Source organism: Gavia stellata, chromosome 15, assembly GCF_030936135.1.
Source record: "Gavia stellata isolate bGavSte3 chromosome 15, bGavSte3.hap2, whole genome shotgun sequence".
NCBI lineage: Eukaryota > Metazoa > Chordata > Aves > Gaviiformes > Gaviidae > Gavia > Gavia stellata.
The window spans coordinates 5,746,154-5,767,853 of NC_082608.1; the positions used below are offsets into that span (position 1 = coordinate 5,746,154).

Here is a 21,700-nt window from a genome sequence, read left to right on the forward strand (position 1 = left end):
ATGTGTATATGGAAGATTTTGACCTGCTAATCATAATTACTTAATGAGTAACGTTTGTGTCTTTGAACAGTTAAATTAGATTGACATTCCTGTGATAGCATTCCTTTGCAGCTCTCTTCTGACATGGTTAATAAGATGATCACAGGAATTTGGCACTTGATAGAGGAAGAGGATGATTTCTCATTCAATAAATATATTTGTCTATCAAGTTATATTGATAGTGATTGAAGTATTGATAGCGAATGGATGATTACTTGTGATTATTGGACAGTAGCTTATAGTTTATCTGAAATGCTCTCTGCTTGAAAAAGAAGGGAACAAGTGAATAAGTGGACTGTGGAAATAAATACATAAAACATTAAGGAGTAAAACAAATATTTTTGAGCATTGGTAAAGATAAGATAGGATTCAAGTTCATCTTAGAGTTAAGAAGTTATTTTGAGTTTTTCAAGGGCAATATATTAGTTAAAATTGGATGTGAAAAGTAAGAACATTGTTTACATTGTTCCTATAAGCAAGGCATTTTCAATGCTGCTGTTCTCTTTTTTGTAAAACCCTTAATTCTGTGGGATACTATTGTGGCCCATTTGAGTCAATTGGAATTTTATTATTCACATCAAGTCTTAGCGTTTTACTGTGACCAAAAAGGAATCGAAATATGGAATATAAAGCTTCTTGAAGATGGCAGTCAAGACTTTTTATGGAATTAAAAAAAGCTTTTTTAATCTCAGAAATCAGAAAGATGAGAAAAGTTATATTGAGACTTCAAATTCTGATGTGATGTCCAATACATTTAGTACTTAACCTAATCCTAAAGCTTGTTGAAGGAGTTCAGTGATTCTTCCAAATCTCTAGGTAGTGTTAATTAACACAAGTCAATATTAAATGGTAAAGAAAGGATATTGACATAGACTAAGTATCTTGGCCATGTTTTCCTCACTTGAAATGAAAGCACTGAACCTGTTTCTCAGAGACAGTCTTTGAAAGCATTTAGTATTCTTTATTTTAATATGTGTGTCCAGTCTGTCTGTTAGAGGAAATTTCATATTATATTTTGGTTTAAATACTAAATTTAAATTTAAAGACTAATTTTATTCCCATCCAAAGTAGAATGATTTGTGGGAAGTAATTGGTCATGACAAACTACCCATTTTGGACTTGAATAGTACCTAATAAATGAGACCAAGGTTTAAAGAAAACAACTTAGGAAAAGATTTAAATAACATACTTCACTCTGCATCATAGAAATATAAATGGTTGTTTAAAAATTAATTCTTATCGTATATTGGATGCTACATATATTTTCAGCTTAGCTACATAATACAAATGCTTTTGTATTAGTAGTGAAATATGACATGCTATCTCTGCTGTTCTTAAGCAGTTCTGTATTTTTTATTTGTAAATATCTTCTTTTAATCAGTTTATGTTCTCCTTTGTATATGCTGTATTCATGTTTAATATTAACAAAACTAGGCCTTAAGATATTCTTGACTGTTAAGCTCTAAAGTAATTGATTATTTTTTCTTACTATTTTCTAATAGTATGACTCACTTATTTGCTTCCTTATAAGTTAGAAAGCGGAATACCTGGATTTACCCTGCTATCCATGAAAAACTGTAATATTCTTTGCCTACAGTATGCAATTACAAGTGTTAAATATGTCAAACAAATTTTAAGATATGTAAACGGAATACTTAATAATACAGGATATTGTATTTGGACTTGATTCATAAACTACTGCCTGTGTACAAACTAGTGTGACATAGCTGCTAAATACTTTGGGGCAAACAAAACCACTCAGCGTATCACTTTAAATACAGATGCTAATATATCTCTTCAGTGCAAGAAGAAAAGAGTTGTTTCTGAAGTAAAATTAGACAATAGAGCCAATTTCATTTTTTATGCATGTGAATGTAGAGTGCTTGAGGTTATTAGTTGAAACTGAGTAACCTTTCCAGGCTTTCATCTCTTTCTTTTCAAATTTGAATATGAAAAGCATATTCAAGTCAAAGACCATCACTTTAATGACATTTGGCAGTCATTTGATTTATTAGATTTTAGAAAAAAAATTCTTTTAAATATTTCATCATTCTATGCTAATCCCAGTAATATTGCCAGCTGAAGCCGTGTACCTGTATTAGTGGAGACAGAATGGTGTGGAATTTTCTCTGTCATCCTAGTAAAATTTCCATGAATCTACTGAATAATAAAACAACCTTATTGAAATATTCAGATTTGGGTTTTTAGTTAAAGTGTCTTAGGATACATAATAAAGGGAAATGTCTTTTGAAAGGAGGGGGTAAAATTACTTCATCAAATATTGAAAGGGCTTGACAGAAATGGAAATTGTTCTATATGATGGATATTTTTACAGTAGGATAACACCTGCTTTTCAGTTTGATTAATTATGTAATTTGCTTGGAAAAAAATAAGCTATCTCCATAATAAATTAGAATATTGACTTGCAGTTCCAACACTGAATCTAGAAAGCTAATCTTTTGAATATAGTTTATTACTTCAAGTGACCTAAGTTTACAATCAAAAATTGTCAAAATATTTCCATATGGGGAAATATCTTAAATAAAGTTATGAACTTGAAAAGAAGTAAAAAAAGGTTTTTTTAGATTTCTGAACTCCAACATGTTCTGTTTGCTCTTTGAAGAATCTCATCTTTGAATGGTCACCTATGTACTCCAATTTTGAAACCATAGTGGCTTTTCTGTCTTTGAATTGCAGAGTTACCTAGGGAAATATTTATGCCTCTTTCTGTTGAGTCTGACGTTCCCACTTAAATACATATAGCTTATTAAAATTTATCTGTACGCAAATAACATAGACTTTGCCAATCAGTATGAAACAATTTCATATAAGCAACAGAAAAATGTCATTTTAGTTAAAAATAATAAGAATAGGCTCTGGTGAAGAACAATTGGGATATTAAATTTATTATCATATTGTTAATTTTAACTTTTAAATGTATATTTGATTTAAATGGAAAAGTTCAGTATACGAAGTTGAATTCTGTATAAATAAAGTGCTACTTTACATGCCTAACTACTTTGTGACTTGATGTTTTTTTTATTGAACTATTTGTAGTATAGTCTGCAGTAGGCACTGAGTAACAGTTCTCTTTCATTTGGAAAACCTTGGTACCTAATAGTACTGAGACTATTTGAAGCATTACAGGATCACTTTGCTGTGTAGCTAAAAATAATGGCAACTGAAATTTGTGGTTCAGATACCATTTGTACATGAAGATAACCTTAACCTAATCTTCTCCAGCAGAGTATGACTATTGCAAAAACATTCAACACCAAATGTAAATCAGTATCTGTTGCAACAATATTCTTAACTACAAACCCTGGGGCTTTAGAATCTCATTGTGTCTATGTCAAAATCAATCGATCAGTGTTAATCATACAAAATAGCCAATGATTCACATGTATGTTTGTTTGTTTGTTTTGTGTTGACACTTCAAGAAACACAAAATAATTTGTATTATGTTTGTGCTTTGTTTTTAAATAGGCAACTGAAAAAATCCGGATTGAAATTATATCGCTCAGTCTTACTGAGTCACGAATTGCATCAGATGAAACAATACAGCAGCTGTTTGTAGAATGCAGATTATACAATTTCCTTGCAGAGGAGACCCCACTCTCACTTCCAAAACCAACAGGTGGTAAGAGGATTCACTATAACTATAGCAATGGTAAGTGTGATGTACTCCTGAGCAGGCTTGTTTCTTCTCTTAAATTCTGTCTTACGAAAATGCCTCTGAATGGATCCTACTTCTGTATATTATAGTTGCATATATCTGTGTAACGATTGTATTTGTCTATTTCCCAAATATTTTGGGAAATATTGAAGGTGGTTTTTAAGAAATGGGGTAAGGATACAATTATCAAGTATAGAATGAATTATTGAAGTAGGCTTGTGTATGAAGTGATAACACTGCAATATATTTAAATATGCTGCTAGCGCATACATTTTTAAATTAGGATATACATAACTAAAATTTATGTATTCTTTTTAAAAGAACATGGTGAACCGATTTCTCTATCAGTACATGATGATACAGCAAAAGAAAAACATTCCATGTAACCACGTACAACGAAAATACAGTTGAAAAGAGAAAATACGTAATTGGACTTGATCATCGCTTGGGAATACTCAGTGTTCCTTTAAAAAGAACTTCTTGAAATAGGAAGTTATTCAGCCATGTTTAATACTAATACATTGCTATTTACTTCATAATGCTTAATTCTGCATGTTTCATATGCTAAATTCTCTAATAAATGAACATTTGAAAATACTTTATGTCAATACATAATGTAATTTACACTAATAGCATACACAGAACTATTGTAATAATTGATAATTCTCTTGTTAATTATTTTCCCAGCTATTTCATAGTATTTCAATTCTTCATTAACTTTTTTTCCTGTTAAAGTCTATTTCATTTAAGATTCAGTCTGAGTGCTTCATGTTGGCTTGGACTTGGAAGTATTGCATTTTTAGCTGAGAGTATCCTGGAGCAGGTGAATCAGTTTGCTATTTGTGACACACCATTAATACAGACATTCAAATTAAGCATTCTTTTAAAAATAATTTTGTAAAAGCAGCTTTGCAAAGGTGGTGTCACAGTCAGATCTTTAAAATTGCTATAATCTAGGAACCTGATTTTAGAAGGAGACTTGGTAAAGAATTTACTCATTTATATCCTCCTAATACTCATAAACTATTGGATTACCCCATAGTTGAAGACTGAAATCACTCATAGATGTCACATCAAGCATTGCTATAGTGGGACTGCCCATTTGAGAGAGAATATAGAGGACAGTAGAGGACAGGGCACAATGTGTTAACTTCTGTGACTTTGAGAAAGACAGTAATCTTTGTAAGGCCTTAAAAAAAAAAACCACAACACAAAATCACAAAAACTAACAGCCCCGCAAACTCTTACATTCACTGAGGCTTACTTCCATTCAAACAAATGGGATTTTTGGCATCGTATACTAAATGAGACATCAGATAAGTAAGAACTCTTTTTATGAGCTGAACAATATTCATCTTGCTAGCTGCTGTAAACACTTTTCCAAATGTTCTAGATAGGCAGACATGATGGAAATAAATTCTTTAAAGCCTCATTGAAATAATACCATAAGCCAATAAAAGCTATCTAATACTTTTAATTTGTCTTGCTTCTTGAATTCTCATTGCTTTGAATATTAGAAGTATTCAGAAGGTATAAAAATTATTACACAATATTCTGATTTCCTGTGTATATTTGGTATGGTCTAAGTGTAATATTAGTTTTTTAAGTATTGACTCTGCAAAGTTAAACTAGCAAAAGGCAGCAAAGGTGTGATGAATACAGAATGAAATTTCAGACTCTTAAGACAATTATGAAACTTAAATATATTTCAAGGTGTGAGATTTGAAAATAGTATCATGCTTTGTATAGACTGTAATTCATAAGGCTTTCCAATCTGGTAGTGCTGTATCATATTTCTGCTAGTCAAAACCTGGCTTCATAATTTCGATTTTTCTATTTACTGCTTAAGTATCAAATATAGAACTGTTTAAACTTTAAAATATCCTAACAAATCAGTATCAAAAGGTGGTTTTGGTCATAATTGCTTCAGGACTATATTCTGCAGCATAATACTAATGTGGCTGTTATTTGTAGAGTTTTGCTTAGATAATTGGTCATCTAATTTCTACTCAAGATTAGCTTTGCGTATAGGGGGAAAAAAACCTAATGAATCTGCTTTTTGATAATGTCAGTTGGAAAGCCAGTAAGATAATAGTAATGAAATCTGCATGTGTGTTTACGATAGCTTTACTGCATCTCTTATTCATGTCTAATTAGATTTGAGTATGTTGAATATTTGAGGTTAATTGAATATTTTTAATAAAAATGAGATTTGCATGGATAGAAAGAAATTTACTTTGAGCTTAGAAGGAAACTAATAGTCTTCTAGATTTTTGCATGGAGAAAATCAGGGTAAATCCATAAGTAATCTAAAAAAAGAATTAATTCTTCTAAATAAAACATTTAAATTATTTTTAACTGGAACAGCTGGACTGTTTTAAAAACATCTTAACTGATACAGAAGGCTCCATGAGATTCATTGCTTAAAAAACATTTGGAGTTTTCCTATACCTTTTGCACATTCTTCGCTGTCATTGCTTGACATGCAAGATACCAGAAGATTAACAGAATCTTGTTGAAAAACAATATAGTGGAACTCCATTGATCTGGACATACAAGATCCTATGAATTTCCCTTTTCACAAGTGGTTAGAGCATGTAACTTGACATTAATTGTTTATTTTGACTATGACTTTTTGACTAGGAATGGTTAAAAGATCATTTTCTTTTTCCCAAAGTCTTGGAACAGAAACTTGAATGGGAGGTTTATACGCTCTAAGGTTATACTGCATAACTCTTGATTTCCCATGACATTAAGTGTTATGTCTACTGATGGCAATACTGACTAAGGAGAGGAGCTGTTGTGTTCGTTAGCGGTGGAAAGAGTTACTAGAATATCCAAGAATGCTTCCAAACACTACAGTCCCATAAATTAAAAGAAAAGTAGAACTTGCCAAGTTGTGCTCACACCATGAGTCTGTCCTGTATTTTGGTAAAAAGGAAGGATTCTGATTTTTTGCTGGGGTTTGTTTTGGTATGGTTTGGTTTTGATGTTAGGGTGTGTTACAGAGCAGAGTAAGCAATGGATTTGTATTTTAACTTTTTAATACAGTTTAAAATTGTGTGCCAGAAATTATTTATTTCCAGTCATGTCACAACATGTGCTTTAAAGTGAACGTAATGGCAGTTTAACTGTCAGAAAAACATAGGGAAACATGTTGCTCCAAGCAAACAAAGCCTAGTCTCCCTCATATCTATTGATATTTGACTCTTAATTTCAGTAAAATAAACATTTTTCTTGTCAAGGCCACAATTACTTATATTACGAAGCTAAGGTTAGTTCATAAATGTTGTTAACAAAAAGCATTCATATTTATTGAATGTGAAGACTTAACTATGAAAACGCTCAGATGGCAAGACAGTTATTAGAAAGTATGGTTGATAGATGGTCTGAAATGTGTCCTTATCGCTGTATACAATGGTTCTAGAGAACAGGCAGCAGAAGTAGAAGAAAGTAGAAGAAAGAAGAAATTTTGCAAAGATTTTATATGACGTTTAATCAGAAAGCTTTCTCTTTTGAGTGAACAGGTGGTTATTTGAACAACTTGAAGTACAAGTGTAAAGAGACCAAAGGAAGGGGAGGTGGGGGAGAGATGATGGGGTTTATTTTTTTACTAAAAATAAACTTCTGAAGATCCATGTGCTAAAATGTGCATTCCTCAGTAGAACTCAAATGACAAAGTTAAGGCCTTGCATCAGAAAGCTTTTTAATACTCCTTCGTGTTTATTCCTTTTCTCCATTAAAGCTCAACCCTGTGAGGCATTTTTTCTTCATCATTGTGATGAAACTCTGCTTCATCACGTAGTTATTTGGTTTTGTTAGAAAGTGAAAACAGAACCAGCTATGTTAACGTTTGGAATTGCAGTGATTTTTAACAAGGTTCCAGGGTCATTGTGATCTTCAGGTTTTCGTGCTTCTTTAGGACAAACTTCAAAATTAGAATTTTAGATGCAGACTGTCACAAGTTAATTCTGAATTATTTTTGCAACTAACTGGATAGGAATATGAGATGTTCTGTGCCTTGGAGCAATGTTAGAATTCTAAGTTCAGGCAGTACTAAAGGGTGATACGGAAGCATGTTATTCATCAGGGTCTAAAATTATATTTTCACTATGGTTAATCATTTTCCCCAGACTTGAATCGAGTTCTTGTCCTGAATGTTTTACTTGCTAGTCTGAATTTTTCCATTGAGTGAAATGAATTCGAACTCTTTAGGTTTGTAAATAATTTCATTTAAAATTGTTTTAGATACAGAATTAGTAAACTTAGGAAATTCCATTTGGGGTGCTTACGGGAAAGGGAGGAATCTGTTGATGTGGCAGCTCCTTTGAAGTTCTTTGGCTGTCCATCTGTCTCCCTGCTGCTCCCCATCACTTCCTGTCGTGGCCCCAGGAGCACTTGGCCATGACAGCAGCACATGTGGAAAGTCATCCACATGCCCAAAAGAATAGCAGATGGCGGTAACAGCTTCTTTTAACCTGTGTAAGAAAGTAAGACTGTTGTGGGTGGAAACTAAGGATTCCAGGATAGAGCACCAATGCTTTGCTTTCTGTTAGTAGAGAAAAAGGTGTTAAATTGCAGATTCCTTTGATTGAATGGTTCAGATACCAATTGTACTGGCTGTTTTCTGAAAGTAACTGATTTCTGATAGCGATTCTGCTGGCCGGGTAAGAGCTGAGGAGCAGCTTTGGAGAAAACTGGAGAACCAGTAACTCTGGAAGGTGTATTAAAGTCCTTCCTAGAAGGACTTTTATAGAGATACGTCCCTCAATAAATCCCTCTGCAAGGAATTAATTTGAGCCTTCTTATCTCTTTTAGTACTCCTGTATTCCAATACTCTCTGCTTCTTGGTAGAATTGGTAATTTCTGTTTATACAAATAAGTTTATTTTGGATAGCAGAAGACAGCATGAAATATGTTAAAGATTTCTGTCAGCATATAGGAAAAGGAAACCTTAATGTGATGTGGAGAGTGAAAAAGAGCTTTTTTGAGTACAGCGGCAGAGTAACTAGAAGAGAGTGAATATTAAAGATGTTGGAATATTAAATGCAGACAAATTTCTAGCTCTTCCTCCTGCCCTCAAAAACAAATGAAAAATGTTCCTAAGAGCTATGTTTGTTTCTCAGAGGGTTGTATTCATTCTAGTTCTGTCCTAGCAAAATTATTTTGGCTGCATTTCTTACTTAAAAAAAAAAAAAAAAAAAATTCCTCTAACACTGTTTTTCAATTTTCACATCCTGAATTTTTGTAATCTTTCACAGTAGTTTACTGATACTTGTAGGCTGATACCATTTGCAAGAAAGCAGCTCCTTTCTTAATATAAGATGCCCAAAAACTTCTTAAAGAATTTCCTAAAACCCTGTTTCTCATTCTTTTGTTGGTTTTTTCCAAACCAAGGCTATTTTTCAGTGTAAGTCATATTAATGGTACAAAAATTAAAAGCTGGTCTTTGTGTTTGTATTTTAAATTAAAACAACAAAAGGCTTTCAGAGCACTCACACACACTCCCCAGGCTGTGGATTTTCTCCAGTCCATTGGTCTAGATGTTTCTCTTGTTGAAATATTGTGGCAGGAAAGGAGGATTAAATTACTGAGGCTGTCAAAAAGGACAAGCACTCTGCCATGCATTATCATTATCACTAGCTTCCTCAGTGGGAGAAAATGCAGTAAATCACTTCAAATACAAAGCAATAAAGACCACTGGCTTTTAAAATCATGACTGCTATTGCCATTAACAGCAAATGACAGCTATGCGGTATGCTTAGATGCTGCTTGTATCTTTTTTGACAGTGTGCACATAAACCTGCCAGTGACACGCCATTAGATCACATGACCTTTCAAATTTGATTCTAACATTGTTGTTTTACCTTAGGAAAGACAAGGGCAAAAAATGTTTATTTTTCTTTGTTCTTTTCTTCATGCTCTTTCTTCTAAAAGATTAATAACAACTGATAACTAATTATATTAATTCCAATTTGCTTTGCAGTGATACATGTGGATAAGGCAAATAATCATGCAAGAAGAGAGTATCTCAAGTCTATGCTTCTAAAGCCAGATCTGCATACTGACAGGTACATATTAGTGCTAAAAAACTCTATAAAAGGTCTTTATAAATAATGCTTATGGTTTGCCTTGTTGTTTGACTTTCTTGAGGAGGTATCCCTGAGAAGTTAATACGTAACTAAATAACTAGAGAAAATGTTGTTTCAGCTAGGAATGATACCTACATTCTGATGTGGTGATTGATTTACTTTTCTTCTCTGAGTAGGTTCATGTGGCATGGAATATTGCAACCTCTGTTGATGTTGGTTTAGTGCTGTGTTTTCTTTTTTGTTTTTATGACAATCTCGTTTTGCATAAGAGAGCTTCTATCATCAGCTTTCTATCAATAATGAACTTGAAAAGCACATATCTACCTGATGGTAGAGTAATACATCTGTTGCTTTCTGAATTCAGAGTACTAAAAGGAGTATAAGAGCTTCAGAAATCATTCCTTGGCCCTAGAATTTCCAGAAACATATATAAATATATGTAGATGTAGCAGGCAGCTATTATATGTATACATATGAGAAAGAGTATGAGTTAGTCTTGTCCAAGCTCATAATAATAAATTTGTTCTTATTCAAATTTTTTGATTGAGATAAAATGCGCATTATTTTGAGAAAAGGAATGACATACTTCGATTCTGTTTCCTCTTGAAGGTCAATCTTCATTAAAATGGAACAATTATTAATTTAAAGATGCATTTAATTTGCAGAAGAGTAGAATACCTGCTGATTGTATTTGAAGTGTAGGAGTTACTTGTAAATCTTTTAAATACCTATTTATTCACAAATCACAGATTCTCTCTGCAGTAAGAAAGAGAGTGATCTTTCTTCATTCCATTTCCCTTCTAAAGCTGAGTTTCATGTCTTGGCCAGAAAACAGGCTTTACTGGAATGGAGCAGGGAACACCATGAAATGATTACTTGTTGGGATGGAAATACCATACCAAAATATTCATAGGTTTGGAGATTTAGTAGTCTTCACTTATTAAGCAAGCATTTACCATATTTTACCATATAGATTAGGAAAGTGGGTAACATGTTCTACTAAGAATTTAACAATACTGAGGACAAAATATTCTTTTTTTTTCTGAGGGATAATTCAGCGAAGGAAAATAGCTAGTCTGTAGGCTTCAATTTCACCTATAAATACTTAGATATCTAGTAAATATTAGTAAATATTTAACAAACCTAAGGTAAAAATAAGGTAAAATAACACCAGCAAGCTTTTTCCCACAACAGAAGCATTCATCTTTTATGTGTGCCATCATGGTACGGTCCTCTGTGTTACTAGGTAGATTGTTTTCTGTATTTATCGGTGTGTCTAGTTTGGTCTGTGGTAGAATTTCAATTCTGTGTTGACTAAATAGCAAGGCAGGGAAGTTCATCAATAGTCCCATTCCCCACTTCAGCCTACCAAGAGGGCCACCAAGAAACAAAATTTATGGAAAGATTCTGCCTATATACCAAATGTTTTGAACTCTATGCATTTTAAACCTGGCCTAGTTATATCTTCAGCACATGTTTTCTATCACAAGCCTTACAAACTAATCTCAAGAGATTTTTTTCAGCTGAAACAGGAACTGAACTAAACTAATGCTTTAAAGCTCAGGAAACCAAATTATCAAGAATATAAATATCATTGAAAATTGCCTGCACATGGTTTAGCCTGACACTTTATTGGTGTTTGTGCTATGCCAGATTATAGGAGCATAGATAGTGTTTTATTAAGTGGTTTATTAGGTGGTGTATTAAGTTTTCAGGTGAACTTTCTCCGTGTCACAATTAATGTTGTTAGAAATGATACTCATAATGATCGGGTCCATATTAGAACATAAAGAAATAGATAACATCATGTGCTATTTTTGTCTTCCAAAAGGAGAGTCACATTAATGAATGTCCCTTGAAAAAGATAATTATTCTCAGGTGTTAAAAGAGATATTAATACAATAGATAAAATTATTGCTAAGCCAAAATTGCAACTATAGCCTAATCCTATAGTTGAAACAGGAGCCAACTTGGCCCTGAAAATAGTTAATTTCACAGCTTTATACTCTTAGTTTATACTTACAAACAAATGAATGTAGATTGACATGGCATTTATATGGGAAATTATGTTTATTTGTTGGGAGTGGGGTTTACTGTTCATTAAAAGGTAAAATTTCAAAACAAAGTTGATTTCTCTTTTCTTTCAATTTCATTTTTTTTTATATGGAATCATTGTAAGTGTTTATTAGAAATATTGATTTTGGTTCCACATTGAATAAATAGCTTTAGTGGCAGAAAATGCAAGAATATTCAGTATTCAAGAAAATAAAAAAAATATGCTGCTAAATAGAATGATATAAAATATAAAATACATGATCATGAGGTAGTAGGAGACTAGGAAGACTGTTTGAAATTCTACTTAGGTTAATAATTGTTGCATACCACAAAGATGGTTATTCTCTTTTGTTAAGCATCTTTTGTCTTTATCTATGTTTTTAGACAGACAATTTCTCTATCATTAATACGGAAATTTTGTCAGAACACTTGCTTTTTCTTATAGCTGTATTGTGTGACATGGGTAGCCTTTTTGTTTCTTTTTCTGTTCAATAGGGATTCAAATTAAATTATTTATGTTACAAAGCTATACTTACTAATATTTGTAAAACTTTGGGGGGAAAAAAGGATACAAAATTATTATTTTATCATCTGAACCCAATAGTTATTTACTTACATGTTCAAGTCTTTAAATTGGTTAATAACAGGAGGCATTTCTGGCAGTCCATTTAACTACTGTAACTGTGTCATAGTTATCTTTTATTCTTCATCCTGTTTGTATTCCACTGTTGCCTTTCAGCATTTTAAGAGCGTAGAAATTTGGGTCATGTAGAGAAACTGATTCCTCATGCCAGATTGTACTTGCAATGCTTGCAGACCTGGCGATAGAGTATATGCTCTTCTGACAAGTGTCAAAAGAGACATATGTGAAGCATGGAGGAATCCATTCTTCTAATAGTCACCCTGCTGTGATAACAAGAGTGAGCAGGTTTATGCAAGAGGTTTCCAGGCTGATCCTGACAGGTGCATCATTTCTTGGTAGGAAATGATTGTTACTCCAAGAAACAGACTATAGGAAGTCATTGTTCTCCAAAGTAACAAAACCTATGCACCCACATTATAGGGGTATAGCGCATGTGTACCATGTTAGCTTCGCATTAATGTACTATATTAACACACAAGGTTTTCTCCTTGCTGCTTAGAAATGACTGATCTCTGGAATAAAGAATTAGAATCAAATTTGCCTACACCACGGCTTTGTCCAGGCACTCTAAATTCCCTGCTGGTGATGACACCTTGAAGTGTTATCATAACAACAATAAATATTTGTTCCAGGTTTTTTTGCTTCATTGTAAAGCCTGTTTTAAGCTTAAGGCAATTATTATTTTTTACTTTTCTTTTGGCCCTTTATTAGCAGACAAGTTTCATTTAGTTCTCTAGTCTTTCTTGAGGTGGCTAGCAAATATCTTCCCACACAGTACATTTAATAAGATGTCAAGATTTTTTCTTATTCTGTCAGTAGGCATGGAATTCCTGCAAGGAATACCTGGTGTTATAAGAAAGAAATCTGGAAATGAGCTAGAGAGAAAGTCTAGGATCCTAGAGAGAAGTACGGGAGAGGAACGCTATACATAGCTTTATGTAAGAATCCTTGTATGAATTTGATATTCTGACTTCCGTCAAAGTCTCTTACATAAGTGAGGCAGTGTTAAGGTAAGATGGGACACTAGCTGCACATTTGTGCATTCTATGCTGAAGCAGAGTGAGGAGTCTGTTCATGTGCAGTATGTTCCAAGGCAATGTAAATTGTGTCTTTTTAGCCAGTTCAACTTGAAAATAAAACTCTTGCAATTTTTGGCAAATGAAGAAAGCAAGTTAAAGCATACTGGATATAATGTTTAAATATTTTCTAAATTTAAAGCGCTTTTAATATTTTTAGAAAATACAAAAGTCAAAGTGATTGTGGTACCATTCTTGCAGTCTGCTAGTTGGAGTATTCCCATGAGATCCAGAATTCAAATCTCTGCCTTCCTGATTAGCAGCAAAGATTTAATCCAATATTATGATCTTTTAGGCATATTGGAACTATAAGTTGTTAGAGATGCAGTTCTTTTGATCTGTTTGTTGAAGCTTGCTCTATTCATGTAAAATACTTGCATATGATCTGAACCAGAAAGTGGACCAGTATGAACAACTCTCCACTTTGGCTATAAGGTACTGTCCCAAATGTTACTAGGCCTCCTTTTCGTTTATGCTTTAGTGAAAATTTTAGTAGTAGTTTGTACCCTTAAGTGATAAAAATTAATCCAGCACTAATCTCTTCCTCTTCTATTACTGTCTTAACTGCTAAGCTGGTTTCTCCAACTGATTTGATTTAACATTAACACTGAATCATAACAAAACAGATCTTTTCCCAATACGCAACAGTTTTATCAGTTATTCTTGTAAGTTTTAATTTGTTTTTATTTTATTTAATATTTATCTTGCACATTTAACTATTTCTTTCTTTTTGATTGCATTTTGGCAGTTCTGCTGCTGCTTTGCTCTGTGCCAAAATCTTAAGTTAGATCCATTATGCTTAATCAAGCCACCTGCTGTTGGAAATAGCTGTCATATTTTTCCTTTTTGGCCTCCACAAATTTTTTTTTTAAGCACACATATTTTCAATAGGTGTCTGGTTTTAGGGACAAATAAATATTTATGTATATATTTTCTATAATAAATATTTGTTAGTAAGAGCCAAGCACAAAAATAAACTACTATAAAAGCATGTTGCAGTTGTTGTTGTTATGTTTAAAGTCTTTTAGGGAGATTTGATTATCCTTTTCTGTAGACTTGGACTTTACACAACTTGATTGTTACTCATTTGGAATTATGCTTATTGTAACATTTTTAGGCTGTAAAGCTCACAAGCATTCATAGTTTAAACAACGTTGCCAAGACATACCAAAAAAAGCAGTTAGCTCTGAATTCCTGTCATTTTGTCAGTCTCGGTGTTTTTGGCCCCAACACAAACCACTAACTCAAGTCAGCTCCAGCACAATACTGGAATTATGTGTTTAAAAGAAAAGCCATACTTGGCTGCAATGAGTGTAATTTAAGTTCACCGAAGAAATGCAAATCTTTTGTATAGTTGTTGGGCTTAGATGTTTGGGATGGACAAACAGGCTGTGTTTAGATAGCACAGTAAATACTGAAAGGCCTTTGTATCCAGGCTCTACTCATGTGAAGTTTTTTATGTGTAAAACAGAAACAGAATAATGAAGATAGAATACAAGATGTTTTGGTCAGAGGGAACAAGTGCAGGACAAATTGCTATGCAAGGTCCAACTTTAAATAATGAATACACAAGACAATGTTAGAAAGATACTATTTTGACAGAACTGCCTTTAGGTTCCTGGTTTTTTTTGTGGAATGTGTTCGTGGCTAGAATATACTCTCCAAGTATCTAAATGAGGTGTGAAAATTCTCAGTAACTTTCAGCTAAATATTTTGCACTTGGTGTTTGGAAATACTTGCTTCATTGAATATGGCTTGTATTTCTGATATCAGGAAAACATTTGATATGGTTTGTCTTTCTCAATTATTTATCTCATGTCTCCCACACCATTCAATGTAAAGCCAAGAAAATGCATGGCTTAAAGTTTACTAAGGCTAGATCTAAATTATCAAGTGGTGCAGACCAGAGAATCTCCAGCACAAAGCTGTTGTTGCTAATGGTCTGATATTCACAGTACATAGATTTTTAGGATGATTTTGAGAATTCAGAATAGTAGTTGATCCTACTGGCTGAATGTCTATTGCAGTGGAGTGCATTAGGGGTAGGTACTCCTGGAGCATATCTTCAGTTTAGTTTAGTCCAGTGCAACAGGAATCCAATTAACATGTTCCAAGACTACTATGCAAATAAAGCACCATAACTGGGGACAACTGAAAAGTTTTACTTCATAAGCATGCTCCACATCAAAGCTGAAATAATCATACGAGTTCATCTTATGTGGCCTGACTGAATTAAAGTAGTTGAACTTTTTTTAACAAATTTATGGTATTAAAAGGTTTTAACCAACAAAACATAATTGCATTTAATCTAAACCTTCCATTATTGCTTATGAATAGTTTTTATTTCTTCACATCAAATAACTTGCATGGTATGGTCAACACAGTAAAAATTAAAACCCCAAAACAACAACAAACCCCCCTAACTATCTTTTTAGTTATTTTATATAAATGAGTTTTACTATATAAGCCTCAAAGTACATAGATACAATCTTGATTTTTACCTATGGGGGGGTAAATGTAAAGGAATTAAAAAACTTGAACAGTTGATTCAGCAGCTGAGCTAAACAAACTTACAAGTTTCAAATGTGAAAAAGTCTTTAATCCTTAGACTATTCTGCCTGTCACTGCCATATGAACAAGAATTGTGCCACAGGAGGGTGGGGAGGGGGCGAGAAAAATGAAACAATTCTATAAGCCTGCAGATCTGTGGTTACAACCTCTCTGTCCTTCTAGTACTGCTAAATAATGCTAAAGAGGGAGGGAAGATTTAAAAGAAAGGGTCTCAGTCTATTTTTGTCCTGGAAAATGGTGAATGTAATTGATAAGAGTTCTGTTTTATGCTTAACTGGTAAAATAGAGTGTGGTTTTTTTGCCTTTTTCTCTGGTTTCTGAGTTATTTTTAACTCTTTTTGAAGGTAAAATATCTTTTTTTTTTTTTTTAAATGCTTAGCCTACGATTTACAGTGGTCAGTGATCCCCCAGAAGATGAACAGGATCTTGAATGCGAAGATATCGGTTTTGCTCATGTCAGTTTGAGAGAGATATTCCAGAAGCAAAGAGATATCATTGAGCAAGATATTGATGGTAAATTTTAGAGATTACTTTCTTGTAACCTTTTCTAACCTAAAAATTATTTGTTGAATTTCTGCTTTTCTGTGCAAGCTTTACTGTGCAAGTAATTGCTTGACATTGTTTCAATAAGAAACTCTTTAATATTAACTAATGGCTTCCACATTTGTTTGCAAAAGTCTGCAAAAACTGTATACTGTTGTTATTCCTTAAAATCTGTTTAAAAAAACCCAAAACCAAGGAGCATTCCCAGCTCACAGTAATTAGTTTGTAAAACCTAAGAACTTTCAGGACTTGTCCACTTACTATAATTCTCTATTTTCTACAACATACTTCATGCTAGTAGGACTATAAACACATATTGCATTATTAAAATTTATGTCAGTAATTCTGTATTGCTAATGTGTATATCTTATTTGAAGTTATGTTAAAACCCCCAAAGCACCTGAGGCTTGTGTCCTCCATATGAAACCTGTATCTGAGACAATATGAAATACTGGTGGCTTTGGTTAGGTATCAGTTTAGAGTAAGCATCATTCTGTAACAGCCTGTGACTGAACTTCCACTGTGACTCATTAAAGCAAGGTGAAGTGAGTAGGAGGTGTGGAATCTTCCATTTCCTGGAGCATAAGACAGCATTTTTGTAATGCTGATAAGAAAACTAGAGAAGGCTACTAGGTCCTTTCATAGACAGTGAAGGAAAAGATTCTCCTTGCTTAGACTTTCCTGTTCCCCAAGGTAGCAGAGACATGGTTATCAATGGTGCATTTTCCTCCTTAACCTGTTCCTCTCCATCCTCTTTCCCCATTGTGGTAAAGCTCAGTGAAGAAGCTGACAGTGTATCTGTTATAAAACGGTTACTCTCCTATAACAGTAAGTGAACCAGCTTGATTACTAGATGCAGTACACCCATGTTCATAAGGTATCCTTTGCAATAGCAAGAATTCTAGTTAGCCCAAGTAGAATGCCGAGCTAATGTGACTTCACCAGTTCTACTGCGGCGTCTAATTACCATACCTTGAGTGATGGGGAGCTGAGTAGTGAGGGAAAGAAATAAGCTTTCTTATCCATTTCTGTTATCATGCATGATTTGCATCCATGCTGTAGCTAAAATACTCAAAGTATGCATCAAAGTTCCAGGAACACGATAAGGAAAATTCTAAGAAGAATCAAATTTCCATACCCTGGAAAAATAATATACAGATTTGATGCACTTCTAACTGTGGCTGAACCACTTAATCTTTTCTCCACCAATAATTTTTCTCCAAGTAGCACATCTCCTCCAAAAAGGTGTTTTATAGTCTCTCACTGGAAAATTGTTTTTGTTCTGGATTTTATGACCATAATTCCCATTGTCATAATTCCCATTTGATAAGACTGATTAGTGATATAAATATAATTTTGTACCCTTGGAAGTCACCTTTCACAAAACTCTTAAAACTCCTAATCATCATCTGCGATAATAATTATGACAGGAAAGACTCTTTTTTGTTACTAGTTGTTGTTCTGTCAAAAGGTAATCATTACTATGTAATGACAACTACTTCAATATTGTGAGGAGCATTTCTTCCCCTAATTATAAGACATTTGAACTAATTTTTACTTTTTGAACATTATATCTATGAAAGTGATAATAATAGATAGAAATGCTTTTATTCTTATTCTTATCCACACTTCTCCCCTTCCCTGCAGATGCTGTACAGTTTAGATTTTTTTTATTGCATCCATAACCATATTTTCTGAAAACTTAGAACTTTCAGAGAATTGAAATGAATTTTATGTTAATATATGTCAGATCATGGCAAAAGTAGAATATATCAGTATATTTTCTTGGACACAGTCATTGTAAAAGGATCTGTTCTTAAGATCTGGACACAGACTTCAATTAAATGTAATGGCATAATAAATAAAATTCCTAAATAATGTTCCACACATTCTCTGAGGTGGATATTGGTTTGAGAGAAAAAGAATAAACCTAGACATAGGGAAATTCATAGGACACTACTACATGAAGATCTAATCATTCTTAAGTTAGATTCCAGTCCTTCATTCTTTTTGAGGACTGCAGGCGTGTATCTTTTTCATATCTTGCTACTTTCATTGCTGATTGTGTGAAAGTGGCCTACATGAAATTTGAAGCAATTAAGTGGATGGCTAAGCAAGGGGCTGGTTGAAAAAGAGTATAGACAAGACATATAACAATATGTCTCAGAGATAATATGATAATATTAAAACTGAGAAAATAGAATTAATGTTATCTTCTTGATATCGTTAATTACAGTTATCATACTGTTCTTATAAGTAAAAAGAATAATGTCCCCTGAAGTCTGCTCTTCAGTTGACAGTTCACTGAGTGATTTGTCCAAGGATATACAAAATGGGTTGGATCTCTAAGAATAGCATCCAATCTGTCCTGTAATAGCTCTATCAACAAAGTAAATGATGGAAGGTTTATGCCATGTTTTTCCTTCTCCAAACCTCTTCTGAGCTGTCCCAGCACCCTGGAAGTTGTAGCATGCAGTATCACTGCATGTCCCAGAGTACTTATCCCAGTTTATATAGTAAATACATAACCTCACCATTTGTCTGCTGTATAATTTGCTTTGAAAAGATATGCTGTCAAGAGTATTTGTTTTTATTCTAATTCCTTCTAGAGTCATGTTAGGCAGCCTCATTGCTTTTTATGCAGGACTGGGAAGGAGCCTCATCTTTGACTGTTAGCAGCATGTTTTTAATCACAGCAGCAGAGATTGTGGCCCTTTGGGCTTACTTAGATATTGTAAAAGAGTGCAATTTTAAATTATGTTAGCTAATTTCTGTAAAACAGAAATTTTAAATACTACTTTAAAACCCACATACACAAAAATGAAGGTAGTTAAGTAGTTTAGTCTAGGGGAAATGCTGTCTTTGTCTACACGTCACTATTTTACAACACATAGAAGCCTGAAATTAAAATAATTTTGCATTGCACCAACTGGAAAAAACAATTTACTATTTAAATACTAATAATTGTCCAGGCTGATTTGGACCGGTCATACTCACAGTGTAGAAAAAGCATTAACTGGTATATTTTTTACTTAAAACTATTTATAAGTATGCATATATGTCTTTAATAAAGTTTGAAACATCTATATGTATGTATTGTGAAAAATAATTAATTTATATAGGCAATTATCATACAGATGGTTTTCTTTATTTCAAAGCTAATTCCAACACTAATACTTTTATTGATGTACATTCTAGTTCTTATAGTGCTCAGTTTCCAGTAGGCTGTGTGCCTGAACTGGAAGATTTCTTTTTTTTTTTTTTTTCTCTTTTTAAAGCACATGCTAGGTGCCTTTTAATCTGTCCAAATGCTAAGGAAAATTATCAGAACAAAAGCAAAACCTTAAATGAAATTGCTAATGCTGTTTTCTGATGTTTCCTTTCTAGTTTTTGATTCACAAGATGATAGTGTGGTAATTGGAAAGCTCAAAGTAACAGTGGAAGCCCTCCGTGTGCTGCACTCTGTCTATGAGGAATGTGAAGATGACTAGGAGGCATGAAAGGGAAGTTTGCCTACAGAAGTTCCTTCTCCCAGTGTAAATACATGCTTGATAGTGCTTCAAAGATGAGATCTTTGTAATTCTTACAGTATATTTAATGTATAATTTATATGAAAAGGACGCTTGATTTGTAGTTGTAAAGTTTTGTATACTTTTCAGTCTGTTTGTTTTTATATTTCCCCCCTAAGGCTAAGAATCTCTCCACAATGGACAACGTCTTGTAAATAATTAATACCTACATGATTGAATGATGTGCTTTATTTGCATTTTCAAGATTTTTTTCATACATAAAACAGTAATAAAAATGCAAGTAAAATTTTTAATTTTTAATAAAAAAACCATAAGCCTTAGAAAACTGATTAAAAATACTTTTATGTTATCCCTAATCACCCCACTAAATGAAATGCCTGTGATTAGCCTCATTAAGAATTTTATACTGTGAAGATTTTATTAAAAGCAATATATGAAAATTACTTGGATTAATGTGTTAATCTGCCTCTTTAAAATGCTAATATCCATTTTATGCACATTAAATCTCAGTATGTGTTTTCTTTGATGCATGCAGTTCCTATCAATTAAATATAAAAAATGAGGCTAGTTGCAGGACTTATTAAATTACTGCAACCTTTTTTTAAATAACTTTTACCCCTCTACTAACATTATAATCAGCTGTTTATGATTATCATGATTTGAAGTAGGGGGAGGGCAGGCACAATCATTTGTCTGTACAGTAAAAGATTTACTTTCAGCCAACATCTGTCAAAGCACAAAAAGAAGCCATATAGTATCAGCTTTTGCTTCACCTAGTTTGAGCTGTAGGGACAGGCAACTGTGTTTTCATTTGTTTTTTGTCACTTTCAGAACTTACATCAAACATACACAATGAATTGTTGTATCTGAATAACCAGTGTCTAGCTTGGAAAGTTAATTTTCCAGCTTTTAACCAATCTCAGTGAAGGATTTAATTGATATTTTTAATGGAGCTGTGAATCAATGCTGCAAAAGGATTGTCTCTTGAGAACTAGGTTATAATACATTTTTTAATTTACTTTTTTATTTGTCATTTTCTTCAAAGGATTTTATAGGCTGTGGATTTCCACTGTTTGCAAACAGGCTATGTTTCTTCATAAGCATATGTAAAGTATTCAGAGAGATAAGTAATTTATTAAAATCTACCTAATTTGCCGTGATATATTAAATCTCTGCTTCAGTGATCACAGACCATTTCATTTAGAGAATTAGGCATTCCCTCTTTGTGTGATTAAAGCTCTGGAAAATGAGTTCTTTGCTCCTATTTGTGAACATTCAAAGCCTGCTAATGGCAAGAAGATGGAATAGATTATGAGACAATTCATTACAGTTCAACAGAAAAAAAAACCAGCTATAATGCAGAAATGCAAGTTTGAATATCTGCATATAGTTTGAACCATCTGTGCTCTAATGGCTTCAATAATGGCTCTTCGTCTTCAGTAGGCTTTGAAATGACATCCATACAATATTAATTT

General features: G+C 33.2%; 1 protein-coding gene across 3 annotated transcripts in view; it reads left to right on the forward strand.

The window, feature by feature from the left end:
- Window positions 1–20,972, forward strand: part of RPGRIP1L (RPGRIP1 like) — a 73,758-nt gene extending 52,786 nt beyond the window's left edge. For all 3 annotated transcript variants that reach the window (XM_059824692.1, XM_059824694.1, XM_059824693.1), the window contains 4 exons: window positions 3,526–3,709; window positions 9,702–9,786; window positions 16,532–16,665; window positions 20,083–20,972. In XM_059824692.1, coding sequence (XP_059680675.1) covers window positions 3,526–3,709; window positions 9,702–9,786; window positions 16,532–16,665; window positions 20,083–20,186 — 507 coding nt within the window. In that variant the 3' untranslated portion in view covers window positions 20,187–20,972. The remainder of the gene's footprint in view (window positions 1–3,525; window positions 3,710–9,701; window positions 9,787–16,531; window positions 16,666–20,082) is intronic.
- The last annotated feature ends 728 nt before the right edge of the window (window positions 20,973–21,700 follow it).